The sequence below is a fragment of the Phoxinus phoxinus genome (assembly GCF_949152265.1).
Source record: "Phoxinus phoxinus genome assembly, chromosome: 3".
In the NCBI taxonomy this organism is placed as follows: Eukaryota; Metazoa; Chordata; class Actinopteri; order Cypriniformes; family Leuciscidae; genus Phoxinus; species Phoxinus phoxinus.
Window position 1 is genome coordinate 43,574,134 of NC_136878.1, and position 15,592 is coordinate 43,589,725.

The 15,592-nt window shown below is 37.8% G+C and overlaps 1 protein-coding gene across 1 annotated transcript; it reads left to right on the forward strand.

Moving 5' to 3' along the window:
- Positions 1 to 218: 218 nt before the first annotated feature.
- LOC306995773 (cationic amino acid transporter 2-like) lies at positions 219 to 13,851 on the forward strand (the record flags this gene model as incomplete). Its single annotated transcript, XM_079607670.1, has 11 exons — positions 219 to 588; positions 2,257 to 2,412; positions 2,537 to 2,699; positions 3,323 to 3,459; positions 4,637 to 4,859; positions 5,852 to 5,988; positions 6,228 to 6,330; positions 7,310 to 7,434; positions 10,440 to 10,606; positions 12,436 to 12,544; positions 13,031 to 13,851. 11 exons carry the CDS (start codon positions 219 to 221, stop codon positions 13,183 to 13,185), a joined length of 1,845 nt encoding a protein of 614 aa, XP_079463796.1. The 3' UTR covers positions 13,186 to 13,851.
- Positions 13,852 to 15,592: the final 1,741 nt, after the last annotated feature.

The window sequence follows — 15,592 nt, forward strand, 5'->3', positions numbered from 1 at the left end:
AAATGTTTTAAGTATTTACGGTAGGAAATTTATAAAATATCTTCATGGAACATGATCTTTACTTAATATCCTAATGATTTTTGGCATAAAAGAAAAATAATTTTTTTACCCATACAATGTATTGTTGGCTATTGCCACAAATATACCCGTGCGACTCGTGACTGGTTTTGTGATCACATATGTGTTATTACATAATCACCTGTATTATTTGTCTCAGGATGTCCTGTAACAAGGTGCTGTCCTTTCTGAAGAGCCTGTCGAGGCGAAAGCCACTGGAGCCCGATGGGGAAGAGTCCAGCTTTAAGCGTTGCTTAAGCACACTCGACCTAGTGGCCCTTGGGGTGGGAAGTACACTCGGGGCCGGGGTCTATGTGCTTTCTGGAGAGGTGGCCAGAACAGTGTCTGGGCCCAGCATCATTGTGTCATTCTTCATTGCGGCAGTGGCGTCTGTGTTTGCGGGGTTGTGCTATGCAGAGTTTGGCGCCCGGGTTCCCAAGACCGGCTCTGCCTATCTGTACAGCTACGTCACCGTCGGAGAAGTGTGGGCCTTCATCACCGGCTGGAACTTGCTGCTGTCATACATCATAGGCAAGAACAATTAAACATTAAATGCCCAACATTCATTGACCATGGATTGTTCAAAATTCCAGGAATTATTGGTTGTCATAAAAAAAATGTTATTGATGTGTCCTTCCGCTTTGATAAGACGTCCTAAACATGTTTCCACTGGTACCTCGAAATACACAATGTTCTTCCGCAAGACGCACACCGTTACATAATGTAGCTTTAATGTATTTTGAGTATAATCACAAAATGTATAGACATAATATTGCAGAAGGCTGCATTTCACAAAAGAATCGTAAACACAAGTAGACCGTTGACATGGATGTTAAAGGGCACCTATTATGACATTTAAAATGTTCCTAATGTTGTTTTGGGAGTCCCCAACAACAGTTTTGCGTGCATGCAATGACAAAAAACACTTTTGTTGTCGTATAATATGCATTTATTTTTACCTGATTTGCTCACCGACTCCCAAATGATTCGTTCAACGACTCATTTTCCAAACCCCTCCTTTGCGCGACGCTAATCTGCGATTGGTCAGATGACCCAGCAGTGTTTACATAGATAATACTTATTGTTTAACACGGAGTACAATGATGCTTTTATTTTATTAATTAAATTGTATTATAATAATGATTATAGTCCACTGCTTTGTAGTTTGTAGTAAAAAACTAAAAATAAGATAAAGAATTTAGCGAGCATAGCCCAGAGTTCATATTGTAAAAGCACAATCAGTCTTTGTTTGCGTTAGCCCGATGCATAAACATAACGTTTAAAAAAAATAAAATAAATGCAGTCACGTTACTACGAGGTATTACTCTATTATTTAGACAACTCCAAAAACAACGACAAACACTTCACATATCTCAATACAATTGTCATTGAAGACCTAGAAGCTAAACGGTGCTTACACAACAAACAAAATAATAATTAAGCATGCTACATAAAACATAAAAGCAACAATTATTAATAACACTTACAGGTTGTGATACGGAGGAGGAAGCTGATGCAAATACACTTGGAACTGAACCTTCCTTCAATATCAGCCGGCTCGCGAATCCAAGTTTGATTGCATTTAAAAAGCAATCGTCTTCAAAATGGCGCGAACAAAGCACAAGGCTCGGACTATACTTCTGTGGTATAGTTGTATATATGAATTGTAGCCACTTAGTCTTCAAATGCTCCTCCTTGGGCAGATGAAAAAAGTTTGCTTTTGAGTCGCACTTCAGAACACAGCGTCTCGTCGCCATGATATTTCCCTGCTGGCCTTGGAGTGCAATAAGTGGGCGTATCGTATTCAAATAACTTGACAAGTTGACGTCATCTAGTCAGAGAAAAAGCTTCGGTCTTCTAACGATTCATAAAAATGACTCCGAGTCGACTCTCACTTTTGAAAGACAATAACTTTATATACGGTGCACTTTCATATTTCAAACTTTGCAGGATGTTTTTGTTCACTTAGATCTATGTTACACACTACATGAAAGGTAAATTTCAAAATTCCATAATAGGTGCCCTTTAATCTGACACGGTTTATTTATTTATTTCATGGCTCACTAAATTGTTATATGGCCTATAAACTTTCTTATCAAATGTCTGTAATGTATAAATGAATTGTTTGATCTGAATGATTTTATGATCTGAATGGCGTTGGATAAAAGCGTCTGCTAAATGACTAAATGTTTATGACAGGCACATCCAGTGTTGCCAGAGCTTGGAGTGGCACTTTTGATGACTTGATTGGAAATAAGATCGCCAGTTATTTGAGAGCCAATATACCAATGAATTTGCCTGGCCTCGCTTCATATCCAGACTTCTTTGCTGCTGGCCTTATAATGGTTTTGGCAGGCAAGTAAGATTTACAGTCAATTTATTGTAGTGTCAATAAAAGAGCTATGGTAAAACACAGTAATACAATTCAAAATGAGAATTAACATGAGTCAGATTTGTGTTATTTGTTGTCATTTCTCAGGTATCCTGGCATTTGGGGTGAAGGAGTCTGCCATTGTCAATAAGGTCTTCACAGCTGTAAATATTGTAGTTCTGGTTTTTGTCATCATTGCTGGGTTCATCAAGGGAGACCTTGCAAATTGGCAGATAACACAGGAGGACATTTATAACTACACAACAGCCTTGTATGTTGCTTTATGAAATTTACAGAGCATTTGTGGTTATGGTAAAACTTAAAAAACTGCATGTTTTAGGGGCCGTTTTACTTTACATGACACCGTCTCCAACTAAACACAAAAACATTTTATGTGTTTTGGCCGTTCATTCACACAACAACTGCGTTCAAAACTTTTGAAAACGGGTTTCAAAGTACAAGTTTTGAAAATGAAAATGTTATCATCTCTGTGTAAACGACAAAAATGCGAATTTGTGAAAACGTTGACGTCACGTGTATATGTATTATGTGTTTAGTATATAGATGCAAAGTGTTTCTTTACATCTTTGACATCGCCATCTATTGGCCTGGCAGCAGAATACAGCATTTTTTATGATTTTCGCAGATCCATGTGAAGGAGGATCACTTTGACAATGGTGTCGTCTGTAGGCTACGTGAATAATACGAAGGAAAAACTTTTCCGCTTTTGGTACATCGTTGTCATGTAAACGTACCCTTAGATCTAGGACTCTGCAAAAAAAGATTTATTGAAAAAATGTAGAGCCTCTTTGATAATGTGTTTGCTTGTTTTTAATTACCATATCTATCTGCTACGTTGAAATAGTTTTTAACAGTGATTTTGTTGTTGTTTAGAAATCTCTCAGATTCAAATGCAACTTTATCCAGTTTTGGAGCTGGAGGATTCTTTCCCTTTGGTTTTGAGGGAACATTTGCTGGAGCTGCTACCTGTTTCTACGCCTTTGTGGGATTTGACTGCATTGCAACCACAGGTACTTCATCAATAGTGCAATAGTCTGGTTCCGGAAGCAAAACCTCCATTCACTTTCTCCATAGGAAATTGATTTTTAACAAAACCTTTAAAGACAGCCCTAATGTGAGAACTGAGGTCATTAATCAATGCTATATAATTTTGCTGAAGCCATCAGGTCATATTATTTCAAAAGGATAATGTTTAACAGTTGAATTTGTGGAAAAAAAGAAAAAGAAAAGTACATTACCCATGAATGAATGAGGCATTTATAAAGTGCTTTCATATGTACTACTGTAAAAAAAGCGCTTTACATGATGCTGTACAGAAATTTGCACGAATCAGAGTCGCGGAGAGCAAAAGAGCTCTGTCAAGTGCCGCAAATTACATAATTCAGTTTGTCTCACTTTATATGCTCTCAAAATACTTGAATATTTGTATATATATGCATATTTTGCAATAAACTTAAAAAAAAGATATAATTTCTTCAGTTAGTTTTGTATCTTTTTGTCCAATTTCCAAATACGTTTTTGCTTCAAATTAAAGTTTGTAATGTTGTGGTTCAAGCTGGTTGATTTGTTTCATGCCTTAAAATGCTTTAACAAAGACTTTTTAAAAACCCATTGGGAAAAAATGAGTGAAACAAATACTTCCGGAACCAATGCCGCTGAAAAAGCAGTAATACGCTCTATAGCGATATTTATAAGAAACTGAATATATAAAATTCTGTTGTACTCACCCACATGCTCCAAAACCTGTTATTTTTTTCTGTGGAACACAAACATAATATTTTTGAATAATCTTTTCACAGTTTTTTGTAATTCAACAGTGAATGACTTCTGATTTCATACTATAGTGTGAGGAACAAACCAAAATTCAAGGCATTATTTACTGATAAGGTTCCTCTCCACACAAGCTTTATTGTGGAGAGGCAGGAATGGCAATGTGTAGAATCCCTAGATTAATTTTTTGTATTAATAACTAATTATTGATATTTGGGTCTGTTCTTCATGCAAATCTTCAGAAGTCTTGGAATATAGCAAAATAATAATAATAATAATAATAATAATAAATAAATAAAAATATATATATATACTGTATATATATAAGCATAGCAGGAAACAATACAAGAAGGTCTAATTCACTAGTCTAAATGATTTTTGTACTTGTATTTTAAATCTCTGTCTCCTGCCATCTAGGTGAGGAGGTACGAAACCCTCAGAAGTCTATCCCTATAGGAATTGTGGCTTCTCTTCTCATCTGCTTCTTGGCTTATTTCGGCGTTTCGGCCGCTCTCACCCTCATGATGCCCTACTACCAACTAAATGTTCAGAGTCCCTTACCCGCAGCCTTCACTTATGTGGGCTGGGATCCTGCAAAGTATGCTGTGGCTGTTGGATCTTTGTGTGCTCTCTCAACAAGGTAAAGCATCACATGTGGTCTATAAAGCACTTACTAGACTCGTACTATTAGGACTATAAAACACAGCATTGCATGATTAGTAGAAGATACTACAGAAGATGCTCATGGACTAAAAAGGAAAGTGTGTCCATCGGTTTGGTAAAATTAGCATAATAAAGTCAAATGTGGATAATGCAGGACTCTATGATTGTCAAACACAGTTATCAAAGATGAATGTTGATGCAACAACCATGTGGATGTTGTTGCATCAGAACAGAAGTGAATTATATAATACCTGTGTTGGATATCCAGGTTCATCAGGTTCTTTATAAGTTAACTTAGTGCAACAGTTATTACTAAGTTATAACAACTTATAAATGGAAACGGAAGGTGCCATAGTTTTCTCTTCCCTTGTCACGTATATACGAGTGAAACGGCTTCTCCGAAAAAGAATAAATGTAGGACGGACTTGATTTTTTCCATAGGGAATTGATTGGATGGAGGTGGTTTGCTATTGGTGGATCTCATGTGAGTGACAGGTTGCTCCGCCCTCACGCCAGTAAACACATCATCAGAGAAGAGATGTCACTGCGAGAGGGAGGGAAAGTTATTTTGATTAAAGATTATGAGGTCAATTAAAAAAAATATATGATGAATTCATAATAAATACTGCAATATTACATTTAAAAAAAAGAATAGTCTATTTTGATTTCATGGTGACTTTATGCCCCTTTAAAAAAATCTAGATTTTCTTTGTTTTTGGGGTAAACTAGAATAGGTTTTCATAGCTAAATGTTCCAAAAATACATTATCTTTCACATACAGTACTTGACATTGTTGCAGCTCCTCTCTTCCTAGTCTGTCAGTAACGCTCTGGGCTGCGTTTCCCAAAGCCAACCATGGTCGCAAGTTCCGTCGTTATCAATAGAGTTCGATGGAAATTGCGATCATAGTTGGCCAACGATGCTTTTGGGAAAAAACCCTGATTATTTTCCATGCACTTTTCCCAACAGTCTGCTGGGAGCCATGTTTCCTATGCCCCGTGTGCTCTTTGCTATGGCCAGAGATGGGCTGCTCTTCAAACCACTGAGTAAAATGAGTGCCAGACAGAGCCCTGTCATCGCCACACTTGCTTCTGGAGTAATAGCAGGTAATTCTGATCGAGAACAAAGTAATGCACCATGATAATAACTAATCTAAGAGACGTACCTTAGCCTCATTACATAAACATATGTAGGGCCATGTTGTTGCTAAAAAGGCATGAAGGGCTGTCCCAAAGCTCACTGAAGTTGAATACTTAGAACAACAAAAATATATTATTTTGTTTACTATATTACATGTACATTTGGTTGTCTTGAAATTCTAAGAGTGAACTATTTGTGATTTTAGCAATAATGGCCCTGGTGTTTGACCTGAAGGCTCTAGTAGACATGATGTCTATTGGAACGCTCTTTGCCTACACCCTCGTCGCCATCTGCATTTTAATTCTTCGGTAAGATACAGATACATATAATAGAAAGAATAATCTATCTTTAATAAATCTTTAATATAATAAATAATCTTTTTGTTGAGTATTTGATACATCAGGCTTTTATGGCTCGTATGATATAGTGTGAATATGGAGCTCACAAGGAGGGAAAAGACACCTCAATTTTATTCAGAGGCCCAAACTGAACAAAAACAATACAATTTGGTGCAGTCGCTGATATTTATGGAGAAAACAAACGATTCTGATAGCTTGTAATATAAATCACAGAGCATGTTTACATGCACAACAATACTCTGATAACTCACAAAAATAAGCTTATTGAAATAACCTGTTGTCCCGGTTTACAGGCAAACCAATATCCATACCTGTTCTATCTCTATTCAGCATATATTCTCTAGCTCTGTGGGCATTATTGTCCGACTCGAACACCATTACTGTGAGTTTCTGTAACTAATTACAGAACTAATTAAACTAAAGGTAACTAATTAAACGACAGGTGAAAGTAATCATTAACTAATTAGAAACCAAGGAAACTAACAAGGGTGAGGAGAACACTAAACTGAATGTATACAAAGGGAACCAAAACAAATGAACCAAACACAATTAACTTGCATAAAATGCATATAAATATCTGTTGTCTATATTTCCCAATAATATGTCTTAGTAAGATTATATTAAATGCTTTGTTTTATGATCAATATATGGATAATCAAGTAAACCTAAGTTGCTTTTGATGCTATTGACAATACACATTGATTTTAAACTCACATTCATGTTATATTGGGGACAAATAGTCTTCCACAGTAATCAATAATTAGTATGTGCGGTGCCTCAAAAACATTTTGGCATTGGTAGTACTGACAATATGCAGTGCTCAGTAAACCATTGCATAATATCCAGAGTGAACACAAATATTCAGACAGCAAAGTTTGATGTAAATTACAGTAACAGTTGTGCAATAAAAGTATTTTTGTCCATGCAGGTACCAACCAGAGCAAGCTGAGATCAGTGAGAAATCACAAGTCCAGAAGTGGAATCCTTTTCGCCCCCCTAAATATGCTTCTGCTTCAAGTTCAAAAGCTGTGTCTCTGCTGACCGTACTTACCGGTGAGTTTTGGCTTTTATCTGTTCATGCTTGAATGTGTGCAGTGATGAGTAAGTATACAATTATGTTGAGTAAGTGTAGCTAATACTTCCTTAAAATCCCCCTGGCATATTTCCTTCTCTCTTTCTCACATCTTGTCAAAGATAGAAATCATTTAGGCCTATGCAACTAAACAAAGAGCAAAATATGTACATTAGTGTATAAATTATTCTGTGTTATATATTCTATGTATAGTGTTATCATTCTTTGAGCAATCACATTTTTTTGTGTGGAAAATGTAGTTTAGTCACACAGGTCTGTCAAACCATCCAAATTAATAGGCCTTTTCCCTAGTTTTTTTTAAATCACTTACCAGTAGTACACAAAATGAGTACAAACTAAATTGTTCTTTTTTATGATTAAATACCAATTCGCTTCAGCCATAATTCTTGGAAATTCCTTGGACAAAACAAAACAAAAAAAACTTGGAATTAAAGAAAATCCTAAATAACTAGTTTTCTGGTAATTATGACTGTATAGTATTGCTCAACTTGTAAAAATAATCATTCTGACATAAATGCACCATTGAGGCCCATTCACACCAAGGATCATAACTATAACGATAAATATATAGTTCTAAAAATCATTCTAAATTAAAAAGAGTCCAATACTCTTCTTCTATGGCCTACAGCAAGGGAAGTCCCGGCTCCTTTACCTTCCTCCCTCCCTTGTGGGACAGATGTAACGTAGGCCAGTAAGAGCTATGTGTGTAAACCTTATTCCCTTGAGGCACGCTAGCGACTGATGCTAGAGGCTACGGTCTATAATGTCCTTGTTAGCGCAAGCGCACCCACCTCCTATGCCGGTTACCTTGAGTAAGGCAGATCAATAATATTGTTGAATACCAAATGTCCCCAACTAAGCAAGCCAAAAGCCAAGGCGACAGTGGCAAGGAACCAAAACTCCACCAGGTGACAGAACGGAGAAAAAACCTTGGGAGAAACCAGACTCCGTCGGGGACCAGATCTCCTCTAGCCAACGAACGAACAGTGTATGATTATGATTCAGGCAGCATTACAGGTCAGAAGTCAGATTGGATCAGAACATTTAGAATATTTATTAAAAGGACTTTTGTTAACGCGTCCACCTCCCATGTAGGAGACCCCGGTTTGAATCCCGCTCCAAGGGAGTCGAGTAGGAACGGTTACATTTGGTGCAGTTGGCCCGGATGGGAGTGAGGTTTAAGGGGGTGAGTGTAACGTAGGCCAGTAAGCGCTGTGCATGTAAACCTCACTCCCCTGGTCTCAAGAGGACCGCTAGCGACTGACGCTAGAGGCTACGGTTGTTAGCACGTCCACCTACCATGCCGGTGACTTCAATTCGATTCCGTTTGGAGCGGGTGTTGTGGCAAAAATTCATCAAACAACCATCACTGCGTAAGAGACACTCAGAGTCAAATTATAAAAATAGAAGTATTTATTCTTGCAAGAATAGGAGCAGTCTAATACACAGTTGTTACCCTGTGCAGAAGAGTCACACACCCTCGGACAGACTCAACTAGCTTTTATCTCAGTTTCAAGGCCTTCTTCCCGCCAGAGCCTTCCTCCCAGTAGTTTTCCATCCAGTAGTTTTCCATAGACAAGAAAGCCATTACACTAGTTTAGATTCGTCACTAGTTGGCCCACTAAGCCCCCCTTCACCAAATGGCCTTCTGACATCTAGGTCAGAGGTCCTTGTTCGTCTGTTCTCTGGAGTGTCTCCCCCTTCTGCCTCCCCAGGTACATAAACAGAATCTTCTCTCACTACAAGTGAGAGACACACATGTGACATTCTTTGAATCATCTATATTTTACTAAAGATCAATGAATATCATAAAACTTCCACCACACGTGTCAAGTAGAACCGGACACATTTGGTGCCGAGACTCGGATGGAAGTGAGGTTTACGGAGGTGAGTTTAATGGACGTAGGTCAGTAATTGCTGTGTGTGTAAACCTCACTCCCCTGATCTCAAGAGGAGCGCTAGTGACTGATACAAGAGGCTACAGTCTTTAACGTCCTTGTTAGCGCGTCCACCTCCCATGCTGCTGACCCCGGTTCAAATCCTGTTTGAAGCGGGTCAAGTAGAACCAGTTACAATCGGTGCCCCGGATGGGAGTGAGGTTTACGGGGGTGAGTTTATCGGACGTAGGTCAGTAAGAGCTGTGTGTGTAAACCTCACTCCCCTGATCTCAAGAGGTGCGCTGGCGCCTCTCTTCAGTATTGCCACTCATCCAAGGAGGAGCAAACATCATTAACTTTTACTCAGGAAAGGGAGGCAAATGAGAGTAGGACATAATGCAGTTTACGCAATAACTTTCATCTTCCATGCTCTAAACCCCATGGAAGCCAAAGGGGAGCTTAGGCCCTACTTAAAGACCCCAAAGTATCTGTTGAAGGGCAGCCCATACCCTGCCTTGAGTCAAGGCACTCTACATAAGACCCACTATAGCTAGCGCTTTGTCTTTTTCATTTAGTACTAGACCATAGTACAGATAACAAGGTAGGATGCCCGCAGGCAAACTTTCTGTCTGTACTTATTAACATTGTCGAACGAGGACTATATTAGAGCACACATCCAAAGGGGAGCATACATCCATACTTCAAAACCCAACAGTAGTTGGGGAGGGAGGTAAACAAAGTGGAGGCAATCTATAATGCCCTACATAACTCTGACCGCCGTCTGCCAATGATTATATGTGTTTGTTTACACATGCCTCAGACACCGGTCACACTGATGGCGTTCTCCATAGCGTCAATACCAAGATGCAGTGTCGAAGTTTCACCTCGAAAGGGAACTGCAGCGCGCACTTACAATAAACAGAACGACACTGTCCACTAGTGTGGACGCTAATATAGTTTTCATTTTAGTTATATTTATAGTTATCGTTCTTGGTGTGAACGGGTCTTTAATAGTTGTGGTTACTCAATGGGTATTTCAATGTTTCAATATTTCTCCACTTCTTATTTACTTTTAATGTCCTTTCTAGTTGTGTTGGCGGTTATCCTGAGTGTGATCATCACAAAAGGTGTACCAGCTGGTCTGATTGAGGAGTGGTGGATGATTCTGATAATCACTTTGGTTTTGGTGGGTTTTATCGTGATTATCATTATTATTTGGCGGCAGCCACAGAATCGGACCAAGGCTGCATTCATGGTAAGTTTTCACTGGGTGAAAAAGGCAACAACAACATTTAACTTTTTAAGTAATGCATAAACAAGATGTGCCTAGATGTTGTTGCAGTGGTTCTCAACTGGTTTTGCTTCGGAATCGAGATTTTACATTTGACAACTAAACAGTTGTCATAACAATACAGTGCCAAATTGCAGTAATTAAACTGCATTGTCACAGTTAAAATTCTCCACATTCAATTTCATTTCATTTCCTACCGTTTCGGAGAGAAATCTAGTAGAATGTTGATCTGCCAGTCGTGGGTTTTTCATGCGAAGAACTCTGTGTTTGCAATTTGCATAATGATGCATTTTAAAGTTAATAACTAAACGTATAAATACAAAATTTTACAATGCTGTTGCAAATGAAATTTAATGTGGATAACATTAAAAATATTTTTTTTTTCGTCAGGTTAGATACTGATTATTACTTGCGCAAACCCCTTTATCTAAACCTCTCTACATAACCGTTGGACTGGCACATCCGCCATGTTTGTAGTTAACACTTTTTTATTCACGTTTGTAGTCCTAATCAAAACTTCGTATAACGCGCAATGGGTTGTGGGCAATATTAGCTGTAAGCGTGTGCACAGATCTGCACTTTGGATTCTAAACAGAAAAAGTAGACCATACGGGTATCTTTGGATTGTCATTTCATCATACTATATTTTGAGATGCAATTATTCTAATTTTGAATACTATTTATGACGGATAGTATGTGAATTAGGACGCAGAAATTGTCTTATTATTGGGAGATATCATACAAGGGTCAGTTCCATTAGAGAAAGCATAACGGCTAACTTGGATCACACGTGCCTAATTGATAACCAATCAAATTACAGTAAAATTCACATTTTATTTCTGTGCAAACACTAAAAACAAATCAATCCAATACTAATGTACTAAGTCAAAGAGCAAACATGTTGAAGATTAGCCAATGGGCTGTCGATTCATTAAATGATAAGCTATTTCCTCACAAAAGTGGTTTATTCAGCGTAGTGAAGCCTCTCCTCCATTGACATCCATAAAAAAATAAAAATAAAAAAAATAAAAAAAATCGGCCTCTGGTCTCACCTGCGTACCGCAGCGTTAAGCTTTTTTCAGCTAATGGCTATATAGGCAGGTGAGTTTTTAATCAGGGTTGCACTTGCAGATATGACATTTATGAAATAAAAGGCCACGTAGGTGTACTTAAAGAGGTATAGGCTACTTACATTACTATTACTTAACAAGATGACTAATATACTAAAACACATGTAATGTATTTGATTATAATTTTAACTGTAGCATGTTATTCAATATTACCTTTAAAGTTATTATATTTTAAGTCCACTAAATTGCAACTTCATTCTTATAAATGTGTAATCACAAATATACTCAAATACAACCCTACATGTTTCTATAGAAATTACATTCAAGTATAATTTAATTTACCATAAATCCTTATCGGTACATTCGGCAGTAAACTTTCAAAGACAACAGAACTATGAAATTACATATCAAGATGTCCTTAAGTCCTACTAAGTGGGTCAAAAGTTCAACTATAATTGCATTTAATATACATTTAAATAACAATTAATTTGCGTTTAATTGCATTTAACATGCATTTAAGTGTCCACAAACATTACATCCAGTACGCACTTCAGTATATTTTTTTGAAGTATATTATCTTTTTAAAAGTATATGCTAAAGTGTACTTTTTTCACAAGGTTGACAAAATATTTTTTTGCAATCCACCTGTTGAGAACTACTGTTGTTAAGAACAGTTGCTATGGAAATTTTAGTCCTCAGAAACATTTTCAAATTTTCCTGTAGGTTCCACTCCTGCCACTACTTCCTATTTTCAGTACATTCATCAATGTCTACTTAATGGTCCAGCTGGGAAGTGATACATGGATTCGCTATGCAGTGTGGATGGCAGTGGGTAAGACAACATAGAGTCATACATACACTGTCAGTTAAAAGTTTGAACACAATTGTCTTATGCATAATATAATATATCGTATAATTTGCAATATATAGTCCATATTTCTCTCTCTCTCTCTCTCTCTCTCTCTCTCTCTCTCTCTCTCTCTCTCTCTCTCTCTCTCCCTCTCTCCTCTCTCTCTCTCTCTCTCTCTCTCTCTCTCTCTCTCTCTCTCTCTCTCTCTCTCTCTCTCTCTCTCTCTCTCTCTATCTCTCTCTATATATATATATATATATATATATATATATATATATATATATATATAAACATATATTATATATTTACAAACTTTAGTGCACACACACCTATATATATACACATCCATGTGTATGTACTGTATGCGTGTTTACAAATCTCCTAAAACTGAAAACTGCAAATAAAGTATAAATTGACGTGGATGTGTATACTTGCTGCATTATAATTGTCTTTCCTAATGAAACATAGGCTTGCTCATCTACTTCTGTTATGGAATGCACTTCAGTGTACAGAAGAAAAGAAATCAGTCTCCCAAACATCCCATCCTTGAGACAATTGATGCTAAACTGGAGGACAAGCAAAGAAAGGGATCCATTACTTCGAACAAACAAACCAAGTTTTAAAGCCATTAATCTCGTGCTTTGCACCTGGGACAGGGAAATTGTATATTAGATTTTTTTTGTACTGAAATTTTAATTAGTTTGAGGATGAATTTGTATCACAAATTATATAAAAAAAATGTTGTACACATATGATGATTGAGACTGAGTACACTCTCTTTGTGATAAAAGTCTTAACCTACCGGTATATTATATATTCACATTAGTACCTTTGAGGGTACTGGCCCAGTGTCAGTAGTTATTTTTACAATATATATTTATTGTTATTGTTACTAATCGTAAAGCCTATATATAACAGAAAATCTGGAAGCACTATGCATGAACCCATGACATTTCTCTTTCTTTGTCACCGCTGTTACGTTCAATGTTTGGCTTTTGAAGATCAATGCAAAAATGTACATAAATGCCATTAGCTAACAAACATCATTGCACCACACCACATTATTTATAGCTTATTGTTATTGTGCTTTGTGACGAGCAATTATATTTTCTCGTAAAAAAAAATATTACTATGACTTCTGTGTTCTTCCAGTTGAACTATTGAGCTTGAAGTTGTGTAAGAGTAAACACAATGAAATACTGAAGAAAGACTGTAAGAGAGATGTCTTCATGTGGCTCTGCTGTGGTTGTGACCTGCCCTATGTAGCATAAAAACTTTTTCCAGGCCTCTGTTATGACTGGACTTTTTTTTCATCTGAGTGCACTACTAACCATTGAATTAGTTTTTTTAAATAAACACTTTTCAAAATGCTATCCAATGTTAAAGGGACAGTTCACCCCAAAAATTGTTTCTGTCATTAATTACTCACCCTCATGTCGTTCCAAACTCGTAAGACTTTCGTTCATCTTCGAAACACAAATTAAAGGATAAAGGCCATTGCACACTGAGTCCGAAATTCGCATCCGAAATTTTCGCACGTTAAAAAATAAATACAACCTCACGTTATGTCAATCACGCTTGCACACTGCCTCCGAAACTTTCGTCCGTCATAAAAAAAAATCGAAACGGGTTCGATTTTCTGTGTTTTTCACATCCGTAACAAGCAGTTTGAATGATGTTTGAATGGTGCTTTGACAATTCAGAGCCACCGAATCACGAATACGAAAAAACGCATACGAAAATTTCGGACTCAGTGTGCAATGGCCAAATGTGGTATTTAACACCACATTTGGAGTTTATTTTGTAGTTTGTTTTGGATGAACAAGAGTGGTGGACAAAGACATTTTGACAGTGGTTCCCGTCTCGACTTTTTGACTATTTCAGAATTGCCCATGACCGCTTTAGAATGGGAGTCTATGGCCATGCACAAACATGTCCTTAAAACAACCCTTAACGTTCGTTTTCAAAACTATTCAACTCACCGAGTGGTTGGTGGTGTTCGTTGATGATTAAAAACAAATATATCGGCGCAATGTATGATTTCAATCTGTTTATTTTTCTATAGTGGAACTATTTTTTCAGATACCTCACAACCGTACAAAAATTCCGCTCAATATTTGAGTCTGAAGCGTTGGCACATTCCCGACCAACTTGATGGCGATAACCACTTTGCCGTACGCGGGTCCTCCAGAATCCACCTTTCATAATCCATTTTAGATGTAATGATTTTTTGTTTGTTTATTTCGCTAACTTACTCCGGGAACACAGTTGCTCTGCTCACGCTAGCCTTCTGAGAGACAGAGAACCGAGCGAAAAGACCAAAAAAGACTACAACCAAATGTAAACAGCCCCCTTTCCGTTTCCGGTAGCGCAGTAATATCAACAAACAATGAGTCCTCCAACGGAAATCAATGGGATTTTACAAAATGCCAAATAAAACACGACATAAACTGTATTTCGCTACGCTACTTGTTTTGGAACATCAACGAACACCACTAACCACTCGGTGAGTTGCACAGTTTTGAAAACGTACTCGGTTACCTAACGTAACCTCGGTTCTCTCTAGAAGAGGGAACGTGTACTGCGTAATAGCATCTTTTCTCTAGATATGAAGCCAAAAAATTATCCTTAATTTTTGTATTTATTGTCAACGCAGTGGAGCAGCAGGCAGACCTAGAGCAGGCTGTCTAGCGCGCTCATTGGCTGCCGTGCGGCAACTGCTGCAGCCAACCACTGAGCCTTGCGTGACGCCACGCCCAACGTCATAGCTCACCAGAATGGGGGTGGCTTAGCATATAAAAGGAAGGGCTCCGGGGCTGCAACCCTGGTTTTCATTGACTGAAGCGAAATGAGCTCGGGGTGCGATCACGGTAGGTTACGCAGTACTCGCTCCCTCTTCTAGAGAGAACCGAGGTTACATTAGGTATGTTACATAACCGAGTATGTTCTCTTACGAGAGGTTCTCTCATACTGCGTAATAGCATTACGCTACGGGAACCCCTTGTCAACGCCGTGCGCACCAAGCATCCA